Below are 26,176 nucleotides of genomic sequence, written 5' to 3'. Positions count from 1 at the left end.
TGGGGACAGAGTCTTTAGTTTTTATTATATTTATAAAAGGGTTTTTGACCCTAAAAGAGATGAGAGCCAGTGGACCCGAATATTTTAAAAAAGGGAGTAAGATAGGACAGTCCAACTTGGATAGAATATATCTATTTGAAGAAGAGCATGGGGAAATAATCATCGCTGCTGCCATTTATCGAGTGCCCCTGCGTCCCTGGCACTGTGGGATGTATCATAGTGCCTCAGAGAATCTTCTCAACAGTCATTTTGAAAAAAGTAATAAGGCCTTATAGCTAGTAAGTGGTGGAGCTAAAATTAAACGAAGCCTGACCCCAAAGCACTACACATCATTCCAAGTTTTAATAATACATTTATATCTTAATAATGTATCTTTTAGTGTAGTGAAATTAAATATTTTTTCCCTCAAATAGCAATTGAAAAACATTTTGATACTTCTGTACAGATTTATATATTTGACTGAACATATATATATATATATATACAGCATTATCGTTTGCTTTCTGAATAGTGTGTTATGCTTTAAAAACCTTATATAAACGTACATCTCAAATTTTTTTCCCACTTTTAAAAATAGATTCAGCAGATAATTGAAGGAAAACTCTTCCCAATGAAAGCTCTAGGTTATTTTGCTGTCGTAACAGGAAAAGGTATGCAAAGATGGATTATTATAATTTAAGTTTTTGTTGTCTTCAGATAAGATTAGTTTTCTTAGACCTTCACCATCTTTTCCTAGGAAACAGCTCGGAAAGCATTGAAGCTATAAGAGAATATGAAGAAGAATTTTTTCAGAATTCAAAACTCTTAAAGTAGGTATATGGTTTAAATATTTAAAGATTTTGTAGTGCGGGAGTAGCTTACACTGTTTTTATTTAAAAGTTTGTTTTGTAGTTGTTAGTTTAACATTGAGTTTCCAGAGTTTGTCCCAAATAGTGATCTGTATCTAATAGCCAAGTCCTCAACTAGTCAGAATTAGGGACAGCTTATCCTATGATACAGTACATGCTGGTATAATAAACTGCCTCTGAAAGACAACACAGACACCTCTTTAGTTGTTTTACTTATAAATAAGTATTTATAGTATTTATAGTATGCCCTAAGTGCTGATATTTAAAAATCAGCACTTAGGGCAGCCCGGGTGGCTCAGCGGTTTAGCGCCGCCTTCAGCCCAGGGCGTGATTGTGGAGACCTAGGATCGAGTCCCACATCGGGCTCCCTGCATGGGGCCAGCTTCTCCCTCTGCCTGTGTCTCTGCCTCTCTCTCTCTCTCTCTCTGTGTCTCTCATGAATAAATAAATTTTTAAAAAATCATTAAAAAATAAAAATCAGCACTTATATTTTTACTTATTTATCTTTTAAAGGAACCAATCCTTCTGGTGTTTTATGTTTATTATTATTATTTTTAAATATTTTTATTTATTCATGAGAGACACAGAGAGAGAGGCAGAGACACAGGCAGAGGGAGAAGCAGGCTCCATGCAGGGAGCCCGATGTGGGACTCAATCCCGGGACCCGGGGTCACATCCTGAGTTGAAGCCAGGCGCTAAACCGCTGAGCCACCCGGGCTGCCCTATTATTATTTTTAAGTAAACTCTGCCTCTGACGTGGGTCTCAAAACTCAGAACAAGAGGTGCATGTCCTAGCAGAGCGCCTGGGTGGTTCAGTCGATTAAGCATCTGGCTCTTGATTTTGGCTCAGGTCATGATCTCAGAGTCATGAGATCCCAGTCCCATGTTGGGCTCTGCACTTAGCCGGGAATCCCCTTGAGATTCTCTCTCTCTCTCCCTCTCCCTGTGCCCCAGCCACCACTCACACCCTTCCTCCCTCCCTCTCTCTCAAGTAAGTCAAAAAAAAAAATCTTTACTTTTTAAGATTTTATTTATTTACTTATTTGATAGAGAGCAAGTGAGAAGGGGGAGGAGCAGACTCTGAACTGAGTGCAGAGCCCTACATGGGGCTTGATCTCATGACCCCAAGATCATGACATGAGGTGAAACCAAGAGTCAGATGGTTAACAAACTGAGCCACCTAGGTACTCCTAAATAAATAAAATCTTCTAAAAAAAAAGGACTTGCATGTTCTACCAACTGAGCCAGCCAGGTGCCCCCAACAGTTGGATTTTGTGTAAATGTATTCCGTTCTCTTTCAGTATTGGAGAAAGTTGAAGTCAGGGGTGGGGATGTCAGAGGGGTACCCTACATAGATATTGATAGAAATTCATGAAAATAAGATCCTGACAAAAAAAGCAAGAAAGAAGAACTAAAGGACAACTGAATTATATTAAAACCTTATATATGGAATCTCTTAAAATGGCAAAGTGTGTTTGTGTCTGTATTGGTATAGTAAATCAAGATAGTTCTTGCAGACATGGTCTTGAGTGTTATCTGTAGGGACCGGAGCCAGGTGTATGGCACCTAGCTGTCCAGCATGAATAGGCACTAGCCTCGGGTTACTTAAATTTGAATTAGTTAACTTTAAAGAAAGGAAAACTTCTGTTCCTCAGTCACACTAGCCATACTTTCCAAGGGCTCAATTACCCCATGGGGCTAGTAGCTACCATTTTGGGTAGCTCAGTTAGAGGACGTTTTCTGCATCACAGAACATTCATTCAGCAGTGCTGGTGTAAGATGTGAGGGTGGCTGTTCTCATTATATTATAACAAGCACATTTTCAGACATGATAGTAATGTTGTCCTTTTTGCCATTTTTATGTACTGTAGCTCTTGTTATTTTTTATTAGGACAAGTATGCTAAAGGCACACCAAGTGACCACAAGAAATTTAAGCCTCGCTGTTTCAGACTGCTTTTGGAAAATGGTACGAGAGTCAGTTGAGCAACAGGCTGATAGTTTCAAAGGTAAGTTGGCTTTTTAAAATGAACTAACAACTTCAGACATTTTATTAGATGGCAGTCTTGGGTATCCAGCAGATTCTTTATTCCCTGAGTAGTTGCGTATTAGTTCATTTTCTATTAGATAGTATGTGGAAAGTAGAAAAAATACAAATTTTCACTTGTTAAGAACACTTTTTCCTTCAGGGGAAACATCACAAGGAGCACTTTGCAGAGTTGAAACCGAGTAGAAGGTTGGCAGTACTGTTTGGGAGAAAGCTTAGTGAACTACAGAGGACTCAGATTCCCCGTTTTTTAGGGATGCGAGAGGAATGGCCTTGGGAGGCAGAGCGGCCTGTGCTTCAGCTGTGTTGTACTAGTTCCTGAGTCCCACACTTTCCTGCTCTGTGGCTTTGTTGTCGTAGTTTCATTTGATGAGAGTATCCTTTCCCTCCCCTTTCCCCTTGGCAAGGACCCCCACAGGGTCCCTCCGCAACCCTATGAGTATTGTTGTGTTCCCATTCCACAGAAGAGAAACTGGGGCAACAGTAACTTACCCAAGTGGTGCCCCCAGCATCCTACACAATAGGTAATAGACCCAGGATTTGAATCGTGGCGATGTGATTCCAGAGTCCGTGCCGTTAGCGGCTATCCTAAGCTGTGTCAGCTCTGTTTTGTGGATTGAAGATGGAGAAACTAAAGTCCAGAAGATTGGTTTGGAAAACTGTCTCAGTGGTGAGACTCTGAGTTGTGGAGAGCCAGAACACTCAGGAACCATAGGTGTACACTCAGAAGTTCAGTTAGTACAGACGTGTGTGAGATCAGCTTTAACTACTGCAGCTGGAAAGAAAGTCCTGAAACTGGAACATCTTTCCTTCTTCCTCAGCAACACGTTTTAACCTTGAAACTGAGTGGAAGAATAACTATCCTCGCCTGCGAGAACTCGACCGGGTAATACAGATGTCTTATTTAATATCGTGTTCTAACAGAATTTGTGTTGATGAGCAAAACCTGGTCAGCCAAACTGCTTTGGTTTTGACCTTAAGATTACTAATTTAGAGCTGCCAGGATACAGCTCTCTGTTTAACTGCAGGAATGCAGTTACCTCTTCTATAGTAGTTTAGATTATTTAGTACATAATATTAAAAAGTAATTAAAGATCATAAGATTCTAAAGCAAGTGTAAAATGTTTTCTGAAAAAGTGAGGAACATTTCTTTAAAAGGTCTTAGAGAATTAATATGTGAAAAACTTTTTAAAAATTACATACCAATTTTTTTACCTTTTCAACATTTACTGTGGAGAAATATATTCTAATTTAGTGGGACTTCAGTCTTGGTTTCCCTTGATATTAAAATGCCATCCATTGTAAAGGAGCATCAATTTGCTGATGCAAATAGACTAAATTAATAGGCGTTGATATTTTCATATAACATTTGTTACGTGAAAAACTTCCCTGACGAAATAAATGTTATGTGAAAAACTGCACTCAGAATTAAATGAATAAGGTAGACACCCGTGTCCATGTCTTTGTCCTTATATGGCCACTGGTATTTGTGAAAAAGAGGGTAGGAGGGAACATTATTTGCTAGTCATGCGTGTTCAGATGTAAGCTCAGCCTACCAGCCTGTCAGAGGCCTTGTTTTTAGTGGTCTCTGAAACTCATGGCAGGGCAGATTGACAATCTTATGAAAATCTTACTTACTTATATCTGTATTACCTAGAACGAACTATTTGAAAAGGCTAAAAATGAAATCCTCGATGAAGTTATCAGTCTGAGCCAGGTTACACCAAAACATTGGTGAGTATTTGACCTTTTCTCAAAGACTTTACTATATGGATTATAATGAAATACTAAAATTTAGATTCATAAAGCAGTGATTTATTATAGCCTTGGCTTATCCCCCCAAACAGTAAATAGGCAATAGCATAAAAGTATGTCTTTTTGCAAAATCTAACCACTATTTTAGTCTAATTATTTAAGTGCAATAAGTTATGTATCTGTTAAGTATCTTTCAGAAGAGGTATTCTGAAAAATTACTTTCTCCATGGTCCTTTTTTTTTTTAAAGAGATTTTATTTATTTACTCATGAGAGACACAGAGAGAGAGAGAGAGAGGAGAGAGGCAGAGATACAGGCAGAGGGAGAAGCAGGCTCCATGCAGGGAACCGGACACCCGACGTGGGACTTGATCCCCGGTCTCCAGGATCAGGCCCTGGGCTGAAGGCGGCGCTAAACCACTGAGCCACCCAAGCTGCCCAGAGTGGCCAGTCCTTTCTTTTTTTTTTTTTTTTTTAATTGGAGTTCAATTTGCATAACATATAGCATAACACCCAGTGCTCATCCCGTCAAGTGCCTACCTCAGTGCCCGTCACCCAGTCACCCCCACCCCAGCCCACCTCCCCTTCCACCACCCCTAGTTCGTTTCCCAGAGTTAGGAGTCTCTCATGTTCTGTCTCCCTCTATGATATTTCACACTCATTTTCTCTCCTTTCCTCTTTATTCCCTTTCACTATTTTTTATATTCCCCAAATGAATGAGACCATATAATGTTTCTCCTTCTCCGTTTGACTCATTTCACTCAGCATCATACCCTCCAGTCCCATCCACGCTGAAGCAAATGGTGGGTATTTGTCGTTTCTAATGGCTGAGGAATATTCCATTGTATACACAGACCACAGCTTCTCTATCCATCATCTGTCAATGGACACTGAGGCTCCTTCCACAGTGTCTATTGTGGACATTGCTGCTAGAAACATCGGGGTGCAGGTGTCCCGGCGTTTCATTGCATCTGTATCTTTGGGGTAAATCCCCAACAGTGCAATTGCTGGGTCGTAGGGCAGCTCTATTTTTAACTCTTTGAGGAACCTCCACACAGTTTCCCAGAGTGGCTGCACCAGTTCACATTCAGAGTGGCCAGTCCTTAAGTTTAAATTCAGTATTAGTAGTTTCCCACCTCCGTGTCCTGGATGATGACCCCTTTTCTCTCTTCAAAGATTCAAAATTTGCCTATTTTTAATCTCCTCTCCTTATCTTAAAAAGAGTTCTGATCTTATCTCTACTTGTTGATTGATTAATCAGATATATACAACCCAGCTTATCTTTGTTGTTATTTGTATTTTGAGCCAGTTCTATGGCTTTCTGTAAGCCAATTAGCTTTTGAATATGCAGGAAATAGTGTGTATACACACGCACACACCCCTGTTGGCATGCAGACACACACACAGTGAATACTACTTGTCATAGTAGGTTGTATGAGGATAATGTACATGAAAAGTGATTTGTAAACTGTTATAACTAATTATGCTGCTTATGGGAGAAAAATATGGTGCCTCTGTAAATTCCTGGTATCGTCAAATGAAATGGTTAGTTTTGTTTGGGCAGAGCAGTCTGAAATCAAAGTATACCTGAACTAAGGTGAGCAAGGAAGATAGATGTCATTTATTTAACATGCAGGTGTCTGAAGGAAATTGTGAAGGGACGAGAAGCCTGTATTTCCAGGTTGTCTATTGAGAAGGCAAGGGAGGAAAGTAGGACGTCTGGCTGCAAGAGAATTATTCTGTGACCTGCTGGATCAGATGATTCTGTATATTTTCATCAGCTTTCTTTGTTTTTTTTTTTTTTTTTTCCCAGACTCTATCGCTTAACAAAAACATAGATCAAAATAGCAGATCCTAATTGTACAGTTCATGCCACACTGAATTGAACTGCATTGTACCCATAGTCATTATTGTCCAACGTACTTTTTTTGTTGCATATGCCTTATGTGATATTTTAGGATGCATGACTAAGATGTTAATTATTTAATTGCCAGGACTATTTGATCTACATTTGGTGATCTGGAAGCAGTGTTACAAGTACTTTATGTCCTTTATGTGATAGTTTATTATTTACTTACCTTCTATTCTACTGTAACTATATTCTTAAAAGGTTGTTGGGGGTTTATATTTTACATGATGCATTATAGGCAGAAATTGGCTCTCAGTGTCTTCACACAACATACCTGATCATCAGAAACTGATTACTGACATCAAGCAGGAGATATTGATACACCGTTAACATTATGGGACCATTATTATAGATTTATCTATTTTTCATGTCATTTAGTAGAAGTCCACTTTAAAAAAATGGTATGATGGTACGCATATAACTTTTGGTTAGAAGTATTAAGTTTATTTTGTTGAAAGAATGAAAGGAAAATGGGTAGGCATAGTTGAGTCCCCTCAGAGTTGAGGAATTAAAAAGGTTTCTGATATCAAAATCGTAGATTTAAAGGATAAAAGGTGCTAGGTAAAGGCAGTGACAAGAAAATTGCAGAGCCGGGGAGGTGTCCCAGGTAGCTGAAGGCTGTTACCTCTGGCTTTAGCATACGCGGCAAGAGGCAGGAGATTAAACAGTAGATACAAACCAGATAGCGATTATCAAGGGCCATACAAGCCGTGTTCAGAAGCTTGAGATTTATCCCATGAGCACGGAGGGCCCCTGAATAACTTTAGGGCAGATTTTCATTTTAGAAAGATCCGTAGTAGGGAAAGTGGTAGGCTGTGAAGAAGGGGGCAGTGAGCAAAGAGGCAGTTGGCTGTTGGAGTTATGTAGATGAGAGGTGATGGCAGCTTGAACTTGAAGAGTGGTTGGGCAGATGGAGAAGAAGAGACAATTTTGAAATATCTGAGAAGTTACCTAGAAGACAGAATTGAGAGGGTTTAGTGATTGGATGTATAGGTATAGAGAAGTCAGTTAAACAGTGAGTACATTTTTATCAGGTAATTTACATTGCTTGGAATTTATAGGAATGAAGATATATTTGACAAAGATGAACACGTAAGAATCTTTACCGTTGTTTTCTGTATAAGTATAAAGAAATCTAAAATTTATGTTTTCTATTTGGAATTAACATACTTGATTTATTCATAGAGTGGATTACTGTGGTGCCATTCACAAACATAGGATGTTGACATGGAAAACTGTACAAGTATTATAAAGCAGTCTGTAATATCCATTTATGTAAACACAAATACTTATGCAAGCATTAAATTTTTTTTTTCAATTTTTATTTATTTATGATAGTCACAGAGAGAGAGAGGTAGAGACCCAGGCAGAGGGAGAAGCAGGCTCCATGCACCTGGAGCCCGATGTGGGATTCGATCCCGGGTCTCCAGGATCGCGCCCTGGGCCAAAGGCAGGCGCCAAACCGCTGCACCACCCAGGGATCCTGCATTAAATGTTTTTATTGATAAATCAAGCCGTGAATAATGATTGTACTACTGAAAGGAATTACGGAGGACTTCTTGCTTTTTCTGTATTGACTGAAGTTATTGTAAAGACTAAGTCGTCTGCTTTAAAACAAATTTCCATTTTGAAAAGTGTTTTCATGGGATCCCTGGGTGGCGCTGCAGTTTGGCGCCTGCCTTTGGCCCAGGGCGCGATCCTGGAGACCCGGGATCGAATCCCACGTCGGGCTCCCAGTGCATGGAGCCTGCTTCTCCCTCTGCCTGTGTCTCTGCTTCTCTCCCTCTCTCTCTATGTGACTATCATAAATAAATAAAAATTAAAAAAAAAAAAAAAAAAAAAGAAAAGTGTTTTCATTTAAATGGAGCAAATGGAGGTAAAGTTCCTGGAGATAATAAGGGGAATGAGTAGAACTGTAATGTTAATTGTAATTTGTGTATTTGTGGAATCTTCCCTGGATGATGGTAGAATTTAGAATAGAGATGTCTACAGTCACATGACATATACTAGAAAATGTAAATAAGAGTGCAAGTCAGGGTGGCCGACCGCGTAAGCACGTGTTCTGGCCTCACGGCTCTGGAGTTTCTGTGGGGCAGTTGAGGACTCCTGGTCCAGCCCGGAAGAGTGTAGGGTGAGGAGCACATGGCTTCCACTTCCCAACTTTGAGCACCTCTGGTCAGAATGTGAGGACAACCACCTCCTGGAAGGGAGAGCCAGGAAAGGTTTGAGGATGTGAGAATGTAAAGTGGTTGGTCTGTTACGGAGCCGAGTACTGGGGGCATAATGAACGTGATTGTGATGAAGGGGAGCAGGGAGCATGGACAGAGGACAGCAGCTGGGCAGTGGAAGGGCAGGCGCGGGAAGGTGGGTGAGGATGGGTGACAGCAGCTACCTGGGGTGGACTGGACCTCAGGCTTGTCAGGACTTGGTGGTCTGGGATTTTGTTATCACCTCCTTGAAGAGGTGTCTGGGATATCGATTCCTGGCCCACAGGCTCCAAGGAAGAGACAACAGACCGAGTCTGTTCTGAGGCGGGAGCAGCAACAAGCCCTGGTGGTCAGAGGCTGGATCCTGGCCCTTTGTCCATCTTCAGAAATCTTGGATTTGTGTTTAAAATTATATCTGAATAGGAGGCCCTGAGCAGCTTCTTTCCTTCCAGCTTCCTTCTAAAATTCTCCCCCGTCCTTATCTGTCATGAACACTGTGACTAAATGAACTTTGTCTTTCTGGTGCCCCAGGGCGTACCCTTTCCTCATGCTCTTTGGTGTTCTGGTTGTCACTGAAAAAGACCCAAAAGTTAGCAAGGGGCAGCCACAACCAAGCCCATTGACTCGGTAGACTTGATTTTACACAAGATGTTGAGTGAATATTAGGAGCTTTGGATAGGAGGAAGTGTTGACACTCCTCAACCAAGAAAACCTTTGGCCAGCAGGGATGTTTCTGCTGCCCTGAGCTTAGTGGCTGTGTAGTAGGGGTTGGGGCTACTCTTAAGACTGACTACTTTTGGTAAGCAGAATGTTTTTGTATGTTGTAGTATTTTACAGTAGAAATTAGTTTGGGAGAAGCCAAATAAATATTTTCTTAAGAGTTCAGTTTTTTTTTTCTTGATTGAAATAGTTGTCTTTTTCTTGTTTAGACATCTGTGTTCTTGTAAGGTGCCTTTACGGCAGGATTCTCAACATGATTATCTTTTATACTGTTAACCTTTGTCATGGTGTGTTAGACCGTTTTACTTAGCAATATTTCATAGCATCTCTGTGCTCTGTGTTGTGATCTGATAAATTGTTTCAAAATCATACCAAGAAGTTCTCAGACTTGGACTCCACAGTCAATACATAGAAAGTATGTATTAATATTAAGCAAATAAGCACACGAGAAGACGCTTAAGAGTATGGGTCATTAGGGAAATGCAAATGAAAGCCACAATGAGATACCACCGTCAGCCCGGCAGAATGATTAACCATATCAAGTGTTGGCAAGACGTGGGGTGTCTAGAGCCCTCATCCTGTGCCCATGGGAATGTAGAATAGTTTAGCCAGTTTGAGAAACGGTATAATTGCCATATGATGTAGGTATTCCAATTCTAGACATTTCACCCAAGAGGAGCAGCAGTGTGTGTCCATACAGACTCGCACGTGAATGCTCATAGCTGCTTTGTCTGGAATAGCCAATAATGGGAAGCCACCCAGATGTCCACTAGCAGCTAAATAGATAAACACATTCAAGTAGTGGAGTACTGCTCGGCAATAAAAAGAAGTGAAACGCTGATATACTCAACAATATGGATGAATCTCAAAATCTGCTCAGTGAAAGAAGGCAGGCAAAATAAGAGTATGCTGTTCGGGTGCATTTATTTACAGCTCTAGAAAATATAAGCTGATCTCTAGTAACAGAAAGCAGATCCAGTGGCTAGAACTTGTAGCCATTATCTTGATTGTGGTTATGCACCAGTGTGCTCATATGTCAGAACTTTAAATACGTGCAAATTATTGGAGTGAATGATACTTCGATAAAGCAGTTTTTAAAACCAATATTATATTTAAATTTGATGTTCTTGAAACTTTTTTTTTTTTTTTTTAATTTCAGGGAGGAAATCCTTCAGCAGTCCTTGTGGGAAAGAGTATCAACTCATGTGATTGAAAACATATATCTTCCAGCTGCACAGACCATGAATTCAGGGACTTTCAATACAACAGTGGATATCAAGCTTAAACAGTGGACTGATAAACAGCTTCCTAATAAAGCAGTAGAGGTTAGGATATAATTTAATTAAATGGGTAAGAAGCATTATCTGAAGGGAGTAGGAGCTGTGAATTTTAGGTTTTATTCCGATCACAGCCTACTGTCTCTTCTTAGGGCCATTATGCTCCGTTTATTCTTTACTCCTCATCTCTGTGTTGGGTTAACCTTAATGCTATTACCAGTTGCTGCCATCATAAAAATTTACTATTTGGTATGATGTTGATCTGAGGGTATCGGTTCTGTTTCAGAAATAGCATGTAACAAAACTGGCAACGTTTGCTTGAATGGGAAATTCTTTAAAAAATTTGTCTGTGGATAACAATTCCACAGAATATGGAAATAACAATATTTCCTTAAAATAACTATTTTAAGGAAAATATTTAATGAATGAAACATTTCATTTGTTGAGTTTCTGCAGGGTTCATTTATATGTAAATAATCATTTTCTTAGGATCCTGCCAGCAGGTTAGACGAGGAATTCTAGGAGAGTACCTTGAAGAATGCTTTTCTGTTACACACTGGCTGTACCGCTTAGTAGCTGTGGGATCCTTGGACTCCTGCTTACTCTGTTTATTTGTCTGTACATTAGGAGGATAGGTTGCCTACCTCACAGATTGTTATGAGGAGTAAGTGAACATGAAATGTGTATGATACGTCCCGGGCCCATGGTAACTGCAGTAAGCGCCAGCTGCTTTACTGTGATGATGTTCATCATCAGGGTTGATCTGCCATGCGTGTTACTCTGAAGAATGATTGTTCTAGCAAAGGCTCAGCGTGTCCTGTGCTTCTGTGTGAGGTTGCTCACAAAATTAGAATCAGTGTTAAAGATAATCTTATTTTTCATTACCTTAAAAAGAAAATGTCAACTTTTAATTCTTTGGGTGTGGTTCCCCTTTTCCTGTCCTACAGCACTCCTGGCTTCTTCACCCCTTTACTCAGTGTCTTCCTGCTTCTCTTTCAAAGAACTGACAGCTGTTGTGCCGAAGCTGCATATTGCTGAGCCCTGTCAGTTCTCTCCACGTTTACCCCTAAAATAACCGAGGGCTTACTGCCACTGCCCCATTAGCTCCCCTCACAACTGTCCCTGGCATCTGTCTGGGCCCTGTCCCACGGGTATTGTCACATCCTGAGGCTCAGCAGTGGAAGTGGCCATTCTGTCTCCTGCTGCTTTTCCCTTCATGCCTGGGTGTGGCAGAAAGATGTGGATCTGCTCAAGGTCAGGAAACAGGTGCTGATACCTCACTGGGTAGTCTAGGACAGTCACGTGGTTTATGCCATGATTTCTTAATGTTTGAAATGAAGAGGGCTGAGTAAAAAATACAGCATTAACTAGCCCACTGAACCATAAGAAGGTTTAGTTCTTCGTTACTTTTGACACTGTGTTCTTCCTTTCACTGCCCAAGTAATCGGGAGTTAGCTATAACGTAGTTGAATGTTTCTCGGCTGTGATTGAAGGTATTGATGCTTTGCTTCATATATTTACATAAGGGCATAGATGTGAAGAAGTCACTGTGAAATCTTAAACTTTCTACAGTGTGGACGAAGCAGGCAGACTCCCACGTACAAAATGAAATAAGTGAACTAAGTCTGGTGGCTGACTGGAGTGCAAACCTGTCTCAAGGGGTGGCTCCTGCTTGTCTCCGGTTAGTGTCCCGTAGGAGTGCAGGTGCAGTGCCGCCAGATAGTTCGAGATTTTATATGAAGGCTATTTATAATGCTGGCTACTAATTTCTTAAAATTTAAAATACCGCATTTTGTCTAGCAAGACATATCAGGGTGCCACACCTACCCCGCCAGCTGCCAGTGTGAGATCTCTAGGCCGGAGTTTGTATTTGCTGCCTTTAAAAAAACAAACAAAAAAAAAACAAAAAAAAACTTGTGCTTTCATATATATTTTGTGATAAGTTAGTTGATTTATTACATCTATTTGGCTTAAATTCAGGTGTTTGTCATGTTACATATTAAAGTTGTATTATAAATATGGCTTTTTCTTTTAAATCTAGGTTGCGTGGGAGACCCTACAGGAAGAATTTTCTCGCTTTATGACAGAACCAAAAGGGAAAGAACATGATGACATATTTGATAAACTTAAAGAGGCTGTTAAAGAAGAAAGTATTAAACGCCACAAATGGAATGATTTTGCGGAGGACAGCTTGGTACGTCATTTGTATATTATGGTGTCAGCCTTACGGCTTTACATACTTTCTCAAATTGATACTCTTTTTAGAGGAAGTTGTCTTTATATGACCATTTCAATTAGCTTCTGAATTTAAGATAATGAGGGAAAGACATCTTTATCTGTATATAATCAGCCCTTTAACATTTCTCTGCTATTTCTTTTGTGGCTGTCATTTCAGAGAAAAGTCCAACTTCACAGTAAACAGGCTTCTGTAAACTTCCACAAATTGTCCAGTCGCCAATACATGGGCCTGAACCGCAGATGGCTCAGATAGCTGCTTCTTATTTTACTCTTGGTGGTAATGAAAGGAATTAGATTCATTGGTTTTCTGTGGATTTGAGTCATAAAATATTAGACTCCTAAAATAATGCTAACTACCACATGTTGAATGCTTAAAAGGTGCTAGAAACTACAATATATGTTGTAAGCACTATTTTATTTAGTTCTTAAGCAGTCCTATTATTGTCCTTCTCAAAGCCCTAACACAAGCCCTGCTCTAGTTACAAAGCCCCAGCTCTTGACCTGCACCAAATCCTCCACCTCCAACAGATCTTTTGTTATGGAGAACGTTCTCATCACCATAATCAAACCTGTGTTAGCACCTGCTCTGCTCAGACACTTCAGAGGAGGCACTGTTGAAAGATAAGATGCAACAATAAGCAATAGAAAAATGCTTATTTCACTGTGGGCTGGTTGTAATTTATTTTTAAACAAATACTTGTCTTCATATTTGAAAACAATATTCATTCTTGTTAAATACCTTATTAAGATTAGCTTCTTGTGAGAATAGTGTCCTTTTTCCTTCTTCTTTTTTTTTTTTTTTTTGAAGACTTTATTTATTAGAGAGTGAAGGAGAGAGCACAAATAGAGGGAGGGGCAGAAGGAGTGGAAGAAATAGACTCCCCGCTGAGCAGGGAGCCCAATGAGGGGTCTTGATCCCAGCACCCTGGGATTATGACCTGAGCCAAAGGCAGATGCTTAACTGACTGAGCCACCCAGGCGCCCCAGAAGTGTCCTTTTTCATTCATTCGTTCAAAAGTTATAAAATTTAGAAATCAATTTTCTTATATAACTCATATTGGCTTATGGTCTAGACATTTTAAGCTTCCCTCCTTTACACTTTTCATTGATGTTAACAGTGAGACAGTGGTTGTTTTTCTCCTCTTTTTTTGAAAATGCTAACACAGACAATATGGCAAAAAGGAAAAGTAGTGATCTGAATCATTAATTTCTGAGAACTAGTGTTTTGGGTGCAGATTTATATGTGGCTGCATGTATATAATATGCCTCTCTCTGTCTTAGACATAGCCTATTTTATTTGAGATAGGAAAAAATCTTCACTGTTCATTCTTTTGAAAGAAAGGTGACCAATAGGCAGATAATAGGACCTCCTGCACTTGCGTGTGAGGGACATACTTTTATGTTGTTTTAGGTACATCTATTATTTTGTATATTTGATAAGCTGTCAATTTGAATAAAATTACTAAAATGATAAGGCATAAATCAAATTAGCTGTTTTTCTTTCCTTGTTATTTCAGAGGGTTATTCAACACAATGCTTTAGAAGACCGCTCCATATCTGATAAACAGCAGTGGGATGCAGCTATATATTTTATGGAAGAAGCTCTTCAGGCTCGTCTCAAGGATAGTAAGTAGGGACACAGGTTGTTGAGTTTTGAGTATTCCCGGTGGTGGAGAAGTTATCCAACTTGATAATTGGGGGGAAAATGTTTTTTAAAAAATAAATAAAACTAATATTTCATAGTCTTTGTCATTAATACCATAGTTAAATATTTTTTGTGAAATTTTTCGGTCAACTGCTTAGTGACTACTGAAAATATTAAAATAGACACATGTTTATATGTACTCATTTTTAAAAACTATAATTGAATTGAAGACTCTGTACTTACAGGAACTTTACAAGCAGTTATACCTTTCAGAGATTATAAACTTATATGCTTAAATTATTTCTTATATATGTACTGTATCAATCATGTAATCTTTTTGTTTATTTTAACTGATTTTATATTGATCAAGCAGTTTGAAGTAATTAAGAAAATGACTATTTATTAGTAGTTATAATTTTTGTGCTTGGTAAGTGACAAAATTCTTGGTGAATTAAAACAATTTTTAAAAATTTTTCTAGCTGAAAACGCAATTGAAAACATGGTAGGTCCAGATTGGAAAAAGAGGTGGTTATACTGGAAGAACCGGACCCAAGAACAGGTAAAAACAAATCTTTGGTCTTATAGAATTTTGTTTAACTCAAGCATTAAAATGTAACTTTTGCATGCCTACAGACCAATCTTAATAATTTCAAATGTTTTACATCAGCCTTTTTAAAACATAATGAATCTTTAGAATAAATAGAAAACTATAAAAGAAAAGTTTTTTTTTTTTTTTTAAAGTGAAGTAGCTGTGTTATTAAAAGGAAAGGGAAATGAACCATGCCCTTTCTGTGGTAGATTACTTTGTTCATTTCAATTCCTGGTTTGAGGTAAAGCGAATATTAAAGCTATGAACAAAAATTAAAAATGACAAGGATTTCAGAGGATGTAGAGGAAATATGATTAGAATAAAACCTATAGCAACTTTTTCTTTTTTTTAATTTTTTTACTTCATCTGTTGTTACCTCTGGATTTTTGTGTTGTTGTCTGTTCAAATATTCTGTTCTTCTGCATTTTTTGCTGTTGTGTGCAAAATAGGTGTAAAAATTCAGACAGGAAGTAGAACTGTAGAATTTTTTTATTCAGTAAATAATGAGCACGTCTGAAGAACAAAATGGTAAAAGCAAGTATAGTAACTTGACAGATGAGTAAATAGAGGGAAGATGTACAGAACATTTAAGGCCCCACTTCCTACCATCTTTGTATTTCTTTTTTTTTGTAAAGATTTTATTTATTTATTCATGAGAGACACGCAGAGAGAGGCAGAGACACAGGCAGAGGGAGAAGCAGGTTCCCCACAGGGAGCCCGATGAAGGACTCGATCCCAGGACCCTGGAGTCACACCCTAAGCTGGAGGCAGATTCTCAACCCCTGAGCCACCCAGGTGTCCCTGATCTTTGTATTTCTTATTATGGCTTCTCTTCCTATCTAGGATTTAGTTTGACACCACATCTCATTCTTATGTTCATTCCTTAAACAAAAGAGTGAAAACAAGATACAGAACATACATAAGTGAAGGAAATAATACGAAAAAGAGGTGGCATCCAATCCCCTTTCTTTTCTTCAGTCTTTGAATCCATGTAGTTAGAGAAAGGAAACCAAGATATGGAATATCAGGAAAGAAAATTTAAAAAGTGGAAAATTACCAAATTACATGTCATGCCTGTTTTCTTACTAATTTTTTGTTTTTGTCTTAAATACAGATTTAAGTTATAATCAACACCCTATTTTCTTTTAAGTTTCATGCCTTTTTTTTGCCTCATAATCTATCAGATGTGAGTCCTAATTTGTCTTAAAAAAGTGAAGGGACAGTCTCCCTCTTCTCTTTTTTCCTAATAGGATTCTTGTGGAAAAATGAGTCATTAAGAGACTGCAGAGAGGCCAAGGAAGTGGACAGAGTTAGTGGTTGGATCATGCGTGTTTTCAGGGAGCATCGGTTATCTCTCTCTGCACATGGGCTGAGAGGACGAGGTCTGTCAAAGGGAATTTCTAGGAGATCCATCAGAGGTTTCTGATTTTAAGACTAAAAGACGCATTGATTGAAAGGAACTGGGGTGAGGCAGATAAACTCAGAAGAAAAATGGTGTCTGACCATAAAGGCTTAAGGGAAATTAGTCCTAAAGTCTCCAGAATAATCAATGATGGCAACTCAGCAACTAGTGGCCAGTACACTTGGTCTAAACACTCTCAGAGAGAAATCATTCTTAGTTGTAAGTTATTGTCTCAGAAATTTGAATCCAAAAGGAATCTCTGCAAGTAAAGTAGAGGAATTAATTTTAAGATTAGTGCAGGGATCCGTGGCCTAGGAGAGGAACATGGAAACGCTTCAGAGAAGAGCCTTCCCAGGGGTTCAGGGCAGCCAGCGTAAGACTCTGTGGAACAGAGGCCATCATTGGGCGTAGGAGGAGGGACCTCAGGACCACCTGGGGAACGGTTTGTGTGTGTTATGTGTCATTTTCTGTTTCAGAAGAAAGCCCTGCCTGTAAGACTCACTGAATCACGTTCTCATTCTCTGACTTTTCTCATCCCTCCCACTCCCTGTTGAAAACCACTATTCTAACCCTCATTCCTGGAGGTTATGGTGAGGAACAGATTCTGGAAGAGGTTGAGACTGTCCCCATGTCTCACGCTGCAAGTTTAGGTGGCTATGTAACAATTCCTTCTGTCTTTTTGAATGACTGATTTAGTGGAAAAAGACATTTTAGGTCGTCCTATGTTAAAGATAAGTCTCTGTTCTGAAAACTATTTTGTGCTTTTATGTTGTTACTTTTTCCTTAGTTTTCTAGGGAAAAATCCATCCCTTTGAAACATTCTCACCTTGCCTGAGCTGAACTGTGGTGATCTTGTTCAGGGTGGATGGGAGAGTAGTCTTCTCCTGAACGCTGTGTGGTCAGGGAGCAGGTGCACAGATGGAAGTGAAAACAGGACGAGAGTTGGGGAGTATCATCTAACTGGGAGATTTCCATCTTACTTCAGACCAAGAGCAAATGTTTAAGGAAACTGTAAAATTTCTCTTCTAAATGTCGTGTTTTCAGAGAATATTAGTAGTTTCATTTATAAGCCAGTTATTTGCATTTATATTTTATTCTGTGAGTACTTGGATATCGTAGTTTGTTACAGTTTGGGGCAAAGTGCTGTGCTAGTAGCTTGTTCAGAGTAATCAGTGCATTTGAAGCTAGACTTTTTTTTTAACATGCAATTTTGAAAGGATTGAAAAGAAAAGATAAACGTGATTTGACACGGCATAAAAATCTTATTTTTATATCTGTCACTACTATGTATCTTTTACTCCTTTGGTCATCAGACTGTGAACAGTTACAGAGAAGAGATTGGAAGTATACTTAAGAATGATAGCCACCTGGCTGGCTCAGTGGGTAGAGCGTGCTACCCTTGATCTAAGGGCTGTAAGCTTGAGCCCCATGTTGAGTGTAGAGATTGCTTTAAAAATAAGACCTTAGGGGTGCCTGGGTGGCTCAGTCTGTTAAGCATCAGCTCAGCTCAGGTCATGATCCCTAGATACTGGGTCCTTGATCCATCTGGCTCCCTGGTGGGAAGCCTGGTTCTCCCTCTCTGTCTCTCTGCCCCTTCCCCCTGCTCATGCTCTGTCTTTCATGCTCTTTCTCCCTCAAATAAATAAATAAGATCTCTAAAAAAATAAAATAATCTTAAAGAGAGGGATGATAGACACCTTGCAGAAACAGTCTAAAGCACAATTTTAATGAAAAGAGTTTTTTAAAAAATCCAACTATGAATTTCATAGTTATCAAAAAAGACAGCAGGTGCAAGTCCTTACAGTCATCTAGTTCTTAGATACGAGGCATTTATAGAACATTATCTCTCCCCATGTTCAGGGTCCTTTTTCCTAGACTGACATCCCATCCTAAGGTCAAGAAGCTTACAGAGTCAGGAACCTGGTGAGGTAACTTTGACAATAAAACATTTCAGCAAAAGCGAAATATATAACAAATAAGGCTAAATTTCCTTTTTTTTTTTTTTTGCCTTGCCTAAGTCCAACTTCTTCTGCCTTCATAATCCAGAATACCAATATTCTGTATTCATAAGCCAAGATACTATGTTCTTGTTTCCTATGTGGAGCTCGTGTTCCCTGTGGTGCATTAGCAATATATTTATTAAAACTAGGGCTCTGTTTTTATAAGCATTTGCCAAATCATGATCCATCTAAATCACAGTCCTCTTTTAAACAATTTAAAGTTTGTGCATAATGAAACCAAGAGTGAATTGGAGAAGATGCTGAAGTGTAACGAGGAGCACCCAGCCTATCTGGCGAGCGATGAGATAACTACAGTCCGAAAGAACCTTGAATCCCGAGGAGTAGAAGTGGACCCAAGCTTGGTAATACATACTGCTGATGATATGAACTTACTTCCTTAATCTCTGTTTCTTACGGTAAAATGTTACTACTTCTCACACGTTACTTGGATATTTAAGTGCTTGATTTGACTTTGGTCATGTGTACTTTTGCTGACAAAAAACAGTCATTTTGACTGTAGAGAGTAGAGATTTCTTGTTGGTATTTCTTTAAGTGTAATGCTTTATTTGTAAGTGAGGAGATTGAGACTTAGAAAAGTGAGGTATCTGGGCAAGGTCAGAAAGGAGCTCTGGCAAAAGGGGGTAAAGGCCGCCACATCTCTGCATCACGCTATACTCCTTCAGATTGCAAAATACAAGTTCTTCTGTGATAAAATTCACTTATATGTGTGTTTTCTCGGTCACATGTACCTTATCAAATATGAGTGGGTTTAGAAAAAATATGAATGTTAAGTTTTTATTAAATTGGATAGTGCCTTAGGGTTCTATCTCATTTTCCTCACTCGGAAAATATAAGAATAAAAATAATTACAGTTTAGACTATGTTTTATGTCATAATACTTCATGATACTTATTTGGGAAATTAAAAAAAAAACAACTTTCTGGGCTTGTGTGCCCCAGTGAGGGTGTAAGGAATCGAAACTTCATTTTAACATTAGCTTAAGTTAACTTAAGTGAAACCCAATTAGAAAAATAATTCTAAGGGGAAAAATAATCATATAAGAAATTTCAGAACCACACATAAATTCTTTTAGAGATGATCTGTTTCTGCACTTGAGAAATGAGTATACTTAATGTGATTTCCACCAGAGGTCAGAACAAGAAAAGAAACCGGGTAAAACTCAAAGCAGTTCAAGCGGTTACATCTAGCATTATTTATAAAAATTGAAAATGAAACTGAAACTAATGATACATGAAATTATTAGTTGAATGTAAGTTTAATTTATCCACATTTGGACTTTGCCCACATATTAGGATACGAATTGACTGTGTATTTTAATTATTTTTTCTCAGCAAGAAAATCTCAGGTTTTTTCCAAGAGACATTTTGTTCAGTGTATTCTATGAAGCTATAAAGTAGTTAGCAAAACGTTATGGCAAGAATAGCAGATGGGCTACATGTCAGAGATGTGGATTCTAGCACAGTTTCATCCCATTCGTTAGTAATAATACCTTTAGTAACTAGTATAATCTCTGAACATTTCACTGTTTTCATCCGTCACACAGCATTGATGATATTTGCTATACCTGCTTAACTTTATTACTGTCATGCTCAGAAAAGGCAATGGTGTGAAAGAACCTTGAACACTCTAACAAACCTCATAGTAATGACATTGGGGGGTCATTTTGCTGTGGCAGCAATGAAATGTAATAATCAAAAAGGAAATGTTGTATTGATGGACATGGTCTGAGACCAGCTTCCTAGTCCTAACTAACTCTGTCCTTCGATTAGGCTCACAACCTCTTTTCCTTGGGGCTCTTTACCTCTATCCGGGGGAGATGATAATCCCAACCCTACTACTCTGCAGAATGATTCTATGACTACAACAATCCTTGTTAAAAACATTGTGTATTTGGAAGTACATAAACTGGTAAGGGGTCAGAGTAGTGGTAAATATAATCTTTGTCTTAAAATTTTTTTTTAAATGGTTAAAAAAGGTTGGAAGAATAATAAAATCACCATTAGTTTTAATTATGTTTTTTATAATAACTTCTGTAGCTGACCTTTCAGGATAGGTTTGGTCAACCTGCAGAGTATCCAGAAACTCTTTGGTTTTTGTTTTCTTTTTTCATTTTAGATTAAGGATACTTGGCACCAAGTTTATAGAAGACACTTCTTAAAAACAGCTCTAAACCATTGTAACCTTTGTCGAAGAGGCTTTTACTACTACCAAAGGCATTTTGTAGATTCTGAGGTAAGGTGTCCAAAAACAAAGGGAAATGCTTTTAGTGATTGTTGTTTAGATGCTTAAAAGTAAAAAGTAGCTTTAGCATTAGTTTTAAGTCCTTTGATCTACTGGGAAAAGCATATGCGGGTTATGAAGAATACCCTAACTCTTGTCTTTTCTGAGGTATTTACCAGTTTATATTTTACACACTAAAAGATTGTGTATGCAGATAATAGGCATTAAACCACTTTTTAATTTTTTTTTAAGAATTAGCTTTTTATATTAGAAAATAGTATGTTCTCGTGGAAATGCAATAAAAAATGTAAAAAAATTTTCAAAAGGACATAGCCAGTTATTTTAATATTCCTTATTAATGAATAAGTCACTTATAATTCCCTGACCTAGGAGGAATTTTAATTAATATTTTATGTGTATGTTCAACTCTTTCTATACACTGTGTATCTGCACGTGTATGACAATAACAATCCATTTGGGTAGTGGAAATCCTACTGTAAAAACAATTTTTTGTTGTGCTTTTTCCTGTCTATTGTAATTCTTTCTTTATATCATTAAAATCTCTGCTTACTTAAAAGAAGTATATAAAGTTGTACATTGTTTAATGCCACGTTTCACAGAGTAACCCCTAGGTGGCAGCAGACTGATTGTGTTTTGAGCATTTTCTTACAAGCAGAAACGCTTTTTTAGAGTATCATTCTGAAAGAGCTATTCAGCAATGATCTTATTTGAGACTCGTAAAATGCTTTTGAGTTTTCTACAGCTTAAAATAAATTTTTATTTAAATATACTTGTGTAAAAAGTGGCAAGTTTTTTGCCTAATTGTTGAAAAGACCTCTTTACAGAATAAGCTTCTTTTAAAACATATCATTAATTTATTTTTTTTACAGCTGCATTCCAAAACTGGCTTGAGTGCACAAAGAAAAGAGGTTAACCTAAGGGTGTATTTAAGCTAACATGGTTGTTAACTGAAACTAAATAAAAATTAAGGTTATATCCTGTGATTTTCTACTTGTATATAAATCATGAAATTCTTTACTTCCCAAATTGATTTGCTTTGTCATTGGAATCAAAACAAACCTCTATAGGTGAGGGGCAGTTTGAAGCCAAATCATGCAGAAGTTCATTGACCTGCAGAAAAGATTCAGTGGCTTATATCTTCAGTAGGAATGTATAGGGGCACCTGGGTGACTCAGTCGGTTAAGCATCTGCCTTCGGCTCAGGTCCCAGTGTCCTAGGGTTGAGCCTTGCGTCGGGCTCCCTGCTTAGATTCTCCCTCCGCCCATGTCATTCCCTCCACTTGTGTTCTCTGGCTCTCTCTGTCAAATAAATAAATAAAATCTTCAAAAAAAAAAGGAATATATGTATTAGGTAAAAAAAAATAAAAGGAATATATGTATTAGTTAGGTCTGAGATTTTTAAAGTTTAGGGTGTAGATAATAGCCTAATTTAGTAGTTGTGTGTGTTTATGGTCATAGCTTTCATTTTTTAAATTTGCATCTGTAATCTTCATTTCCTAAATTTCAGTTGGAATGCAATGATGTCGTCTTGTTTTGGCGAATACAGCGTATGCTTGCTATCACTGCAAATACTTTAAGGCAGCAACTTACAAACACTGAAGGTAAGCCACAGAGGTATCACTTTCTAATTCTAACATCAAAAAAATAGCAATAGCATTCATTTTTAATAGACAGATATCAAAGTGATTCTTTAAAAATAGATTCACTGGGGGCACCTAAGATGGCTCGGTTGATTAAGCCTCTAACTCTTGGTTTCAGCTCAGGTTATGATCTGAGTCTTGAGGTTTGCCCCGAGTTGGCAGGGATTCTACTTGAGATTTTCTCCTTCCCTTTCCTTCTGTCCCACCCTCCACGCACACGCATGCATGCTCTCTCTCTCTTGCAAATAATAAATTTAAATGAAAATAAATTTGTTAGAAAAACTGAAAATTATCATCTGCCCATAAAATAGTAATGAAAGTAAATCATAATTGGAAAAGATGGGAGATAAAACATACCAGGAGTCTCCCTTCATTACACAAAAACTGTTAGAAAAGGACTCCTAAGCATCACTTAAGTTTTTTTGGGGGAAATCTGCACTTCTTTAAAGTGTTAGGACTTGAGAATATGAGTTCCTCTGAGGATATTAGATTCATGTTGGACAAAAGTACTATATAACAGGTAGAGATTCTCCCTATAGCTGTGAGAAATCTGAACTCTGTAAGTCTGACATGAGAAAAATCCAAACTTACTCTCCATGTATTGCTAATTTATCCTCCATATGCATTCATAATAACGATGCTCCTCAAGTTTTTGTTTACTTTGAACAGTCAGACGACTAGAGAAAAATGTGAAAGAGGTGTTGGAAGATTTTGCTGAAGACAGTGAAAAGAAGGTAAAACTGCTCACTGGCAAACGAGTTCAGCTGGCTGAAGACCTCAGTAAGTAGTTCTTCCCGCCCTCCGCCCCGTGCTGCCTTTTCTCTTTCCTCATTTCCATTATTCGTTCATCCATTTAATTGCAAACTATAGAAGTGTATACAAAGAACTTTCTTTCCATGAACTATTTGCAAGAAAGTTGCTGACCTGTCGCCCCATCACTTTCAAGTACTTTAAGGTGTATTTCTTAGAAACAAGGATTTTTTTTCCTAGCAACCATCCAGATCAGGATGTTGACACTGATACATTGCTGCATCTAATTTTCAGACCCCATTCAAGTATCCTGTGTCGTCCTAGTATTGTCCTTTTGTGTAAGAAGATGTTCATGCTCAGCCTGTACTTTCCCTGATCCAGCTTCCTTTTTCTGGAGAATGGTATTTAGAAGTCAAGAGTAGGAAGCTAGATGTGCTGATTGTTACTGGACTATCACTGTTCACAGACTCTCTCCGTGGAAAGAGCTGGGGAACAGATTTTGCCTGCATTCAGGTCTCTGTGCACGCGTGTATACGTGTGTGGATACCTGTCCACACATTTATATCTCTATTTCTAATCACAAGTATATGTCTGTGTTGGAAGCCCTAAGTTAACAATGATACTTATAATTTGGTAGCTCAGGGTTCATCCTAGTAGTCTCCTTTTTCTTTGAGGAAAGAGAAATCTGGCTCCCAGCTCTCCTTAATATATTTACTTACTTTGATCAGCCTTCCCATATGTATGCAGACTTGTCACTGTCCCCTTCGTTGCGCAAGCATCCCTTTTGCCCTGTGTTGACACCCCTTTTACCTCATGCAGGCTCGGATACCCCGTGCCATGTTACCCTTCTTCACAGACTCCTTTTCAGGGAGCTCATGCACTGGCACTGTGTAGTAGGCGGATCCCCTTTTATCCTTCCTGCCTCTTCCCCTGCGCCAGGACCTCCTGAAGCCAGGCCATGCTTTGGTAGTGGACTCCCTCTTCATCCTACATGTGCTCCAGAACTCTGCAGCAGACTGGACTGCCCTGCTACACGGATACTCGCCCACTACTGGGCCACGCCACCAGCACCCTCTTCAACCGGGTCAGGTGTTACGCCTACACTGGCCCATAGGGCTGTCCCTTCCGTCACGCGTCCCCTACCCCCAACCTAACTTGGCCTTACTGATCACTTGGTCTCTCTCTGGAGACGTTTGGTTCTTCCTGAATGCTGGTGTTCCTAGCTTTAAAGTATTTGAGTTGCATGTTAAGATTTACTTAGAGCTTTGAGAACCCAAGGAAATCCCAGAAGGAGTGATGTTAAATAAAAATAAAAACACTGAGGTTGGTGCTTCGGTTTGAGCTTACCTCGTTTGTTACAAGCTTCTCCTCATTTAATTTTCCCAAATGGTATTTTCCCTTTCAGCATATACTTAAATTTACCATCTTGGGAGTTTTCCGGTATGTAAGAGAAAGCAGATACGGAATAAGAAGAAGTTCCTCACATTTGAAAATCATTTCTAATCTGAAGTTAGGTCACTACAATACGCTCCCTAGAATATCCAAGAGAAACCAGTGGTTTTCCTGTCAAAACCCTGCCCCCCCACCCCCACCCCACCCCCGCCAGGCCTCAGCAGCGTGCTCCTCCACTGGCACCGTCGCCTCCTCTGTTACCTCAGCTCGTCATTTGCTGTCTTTTCTGCCCTTTCTTCCCTTAATCTTTATTTTGAAGTGTATCTTATTTTAGTTCATATTCTGTTTTCTGTTGCTTTTCTTTTTGTTTCTTTCATGCCACTTGATCAGAGTAAGTTTGTGCTAACTCGTAGACGATCTGTGTTTGTGCACTGCCGTTCACTAGCTGTGTTCCCTTAGGCACGTTATCTCTCAGAGCCTTAGCCTCTTTGTAAAAATGCCTCCAATTAGTTATTATATTACTAGGAGGGGCTTTGGGAAAATAACTTCAAAAACCACTTGCAAGTCCCTGCCTCACAAGTTTATGCTTTGTTAGTGCTGTTCCAGGAAGAGGTGTGCCAGTGTTGTAGGGTGTACAGATATATTTCTTTTGTATCCCTCAGGACATGATTATCAGACCATGGAATACTTCACTGTATTTTACTAGCATATGTAATTTTAAGTAATTAAAAACAATGTATCTTTTATGTTTTCTAAGAGAGCTTTATACAACCCCATTACTTTGCAGTCCCAATTTGATAATTTAAAAAAAATGGTGTATCGCTAACACAGATTTGTGCCCATCAAGCCAAGATTCATGTTATCCTGCTTTTTTTCCCTGAGAAAGTACTCCTGTGACTTCCTTGGAATGATTTACTATAAAATTATGGTTGTGTTAATGTACCAAATAATGTCGTTGACAGGAAGTGTTTCACCAGTGACTCGGCTTCATCTTCACAGTAAAGGAGATGAGCCATGATATGGTCCATTAGTTGGAGAAGAATCTTGGGAGTACCGTTTCCGTACTGTTTATCTTTCATGTAACACTTAAGGATATGATCTTGGATCCCTTCAGCCAGCCAATTTAGCTTTAACAGTAACTACTGTATTACTTGGATCGAAGTTTTTAGTATAGCATATTCAATTAGAATATAGCGTGTTAATAGAATTTAGAGAAAGGGAAACAAAGGAGTTTTTACCACAATTTCAGAATAGTACAGAGTAGAGTATTGTGGATTTGGGAAAGTTTGGTGCATCATGTTTTTTGCCAGTCTTATTAAACTTGCTCCATTTTAAATCTTTTTACCACTTTACTTTGGATATTCACTGATTGTCTTGAGTTAGGAAAATCAAAGAGACAAGAGCCCACCCCTTCTAGTCTCGAGAAAAGAAGTCCAACATAGGAACCAGGCCTCCTTGGAGAGGTGGACTCCATAGCTGGAACAAGAAAAGGTTAGGATG

At 38.7% G+C, this 26,176-nt stretch overlaps 1 protein-coding gene across 10 annotated transcripts in view; it reads left to right on the top strand.

Annotated features, from left to right (window-relative positions):
- Positions 1–26,176, top strand: part of OPA1 (OPA1 mitochondrial dynamin like GTPase) — an 86,366-nt gene that overhangs the window by 37,178 nt on the left and 23,012 nt on the right. For all 10 annotated transcript variants that reach the window (XM_077864543.1, XM_077864544.1, XM_077864545.1 and 7 more), the window contains 13 exons: positions 578–650; positions 737–809; positions 2,740–2,855; positions 3,715–3,779; positions 4,551–4,627; positions 10,642–10,807; positions 12,801–12,953; positions 14,515–14,623; positions 15,122–15,201; positions 18,855–18,995; positions 20,770–20,886; positions 22,402–22,495; positions 23,204–23,314. In XM_077864543.1, the coding sequence (XP_077720669.1) occupies positions 578–650; positions 737–809; positions 2,740–2,855; positions 3,715–3,779; positions 4,551–4,627; positions 10,642–10,807; positions 12,801–12,953; positions 14,515–14,623; positions 15,122–15,201; positions 18,855–18,995; positions 20,770–20,886; positions 22,402–22,495; positions 23,204–23,314 (1,375 nt within the window). The remainder of the gene's footprint in view (positions 1–577; positions 651–736; positions 810–2,739; positions 2,856–3,714; positions 3,780–4,550; positions 4,628–10,641; positions 10,808–12,800; positions 12,954–14,514; positions 14,624–15,121; positions 15,202–18,854; positions 18,996–20,769; positions 20,887–22,401; positions 22,496–23,203; positions 23,315–26,176) is intronic.

Source organism: Canis aureus, chromosome 22 (genome assembly GCF_053574225.1).
Source record: "Canis aureus isolate CA01 chromosome 22, VMU_Caureus_v.1.0, whole genome shotgun sequence".
In the NCBI taxonomy this organism is placed as follows: domain Eukaryota; kingdom Metazoa; phylum Chordata; class Mammalia; order Carnivora; family Canidae; genus Canis; species Canis aureus.
This window is presented reverse-complemented; position numbering and strand designations above follow the sequence as displayed.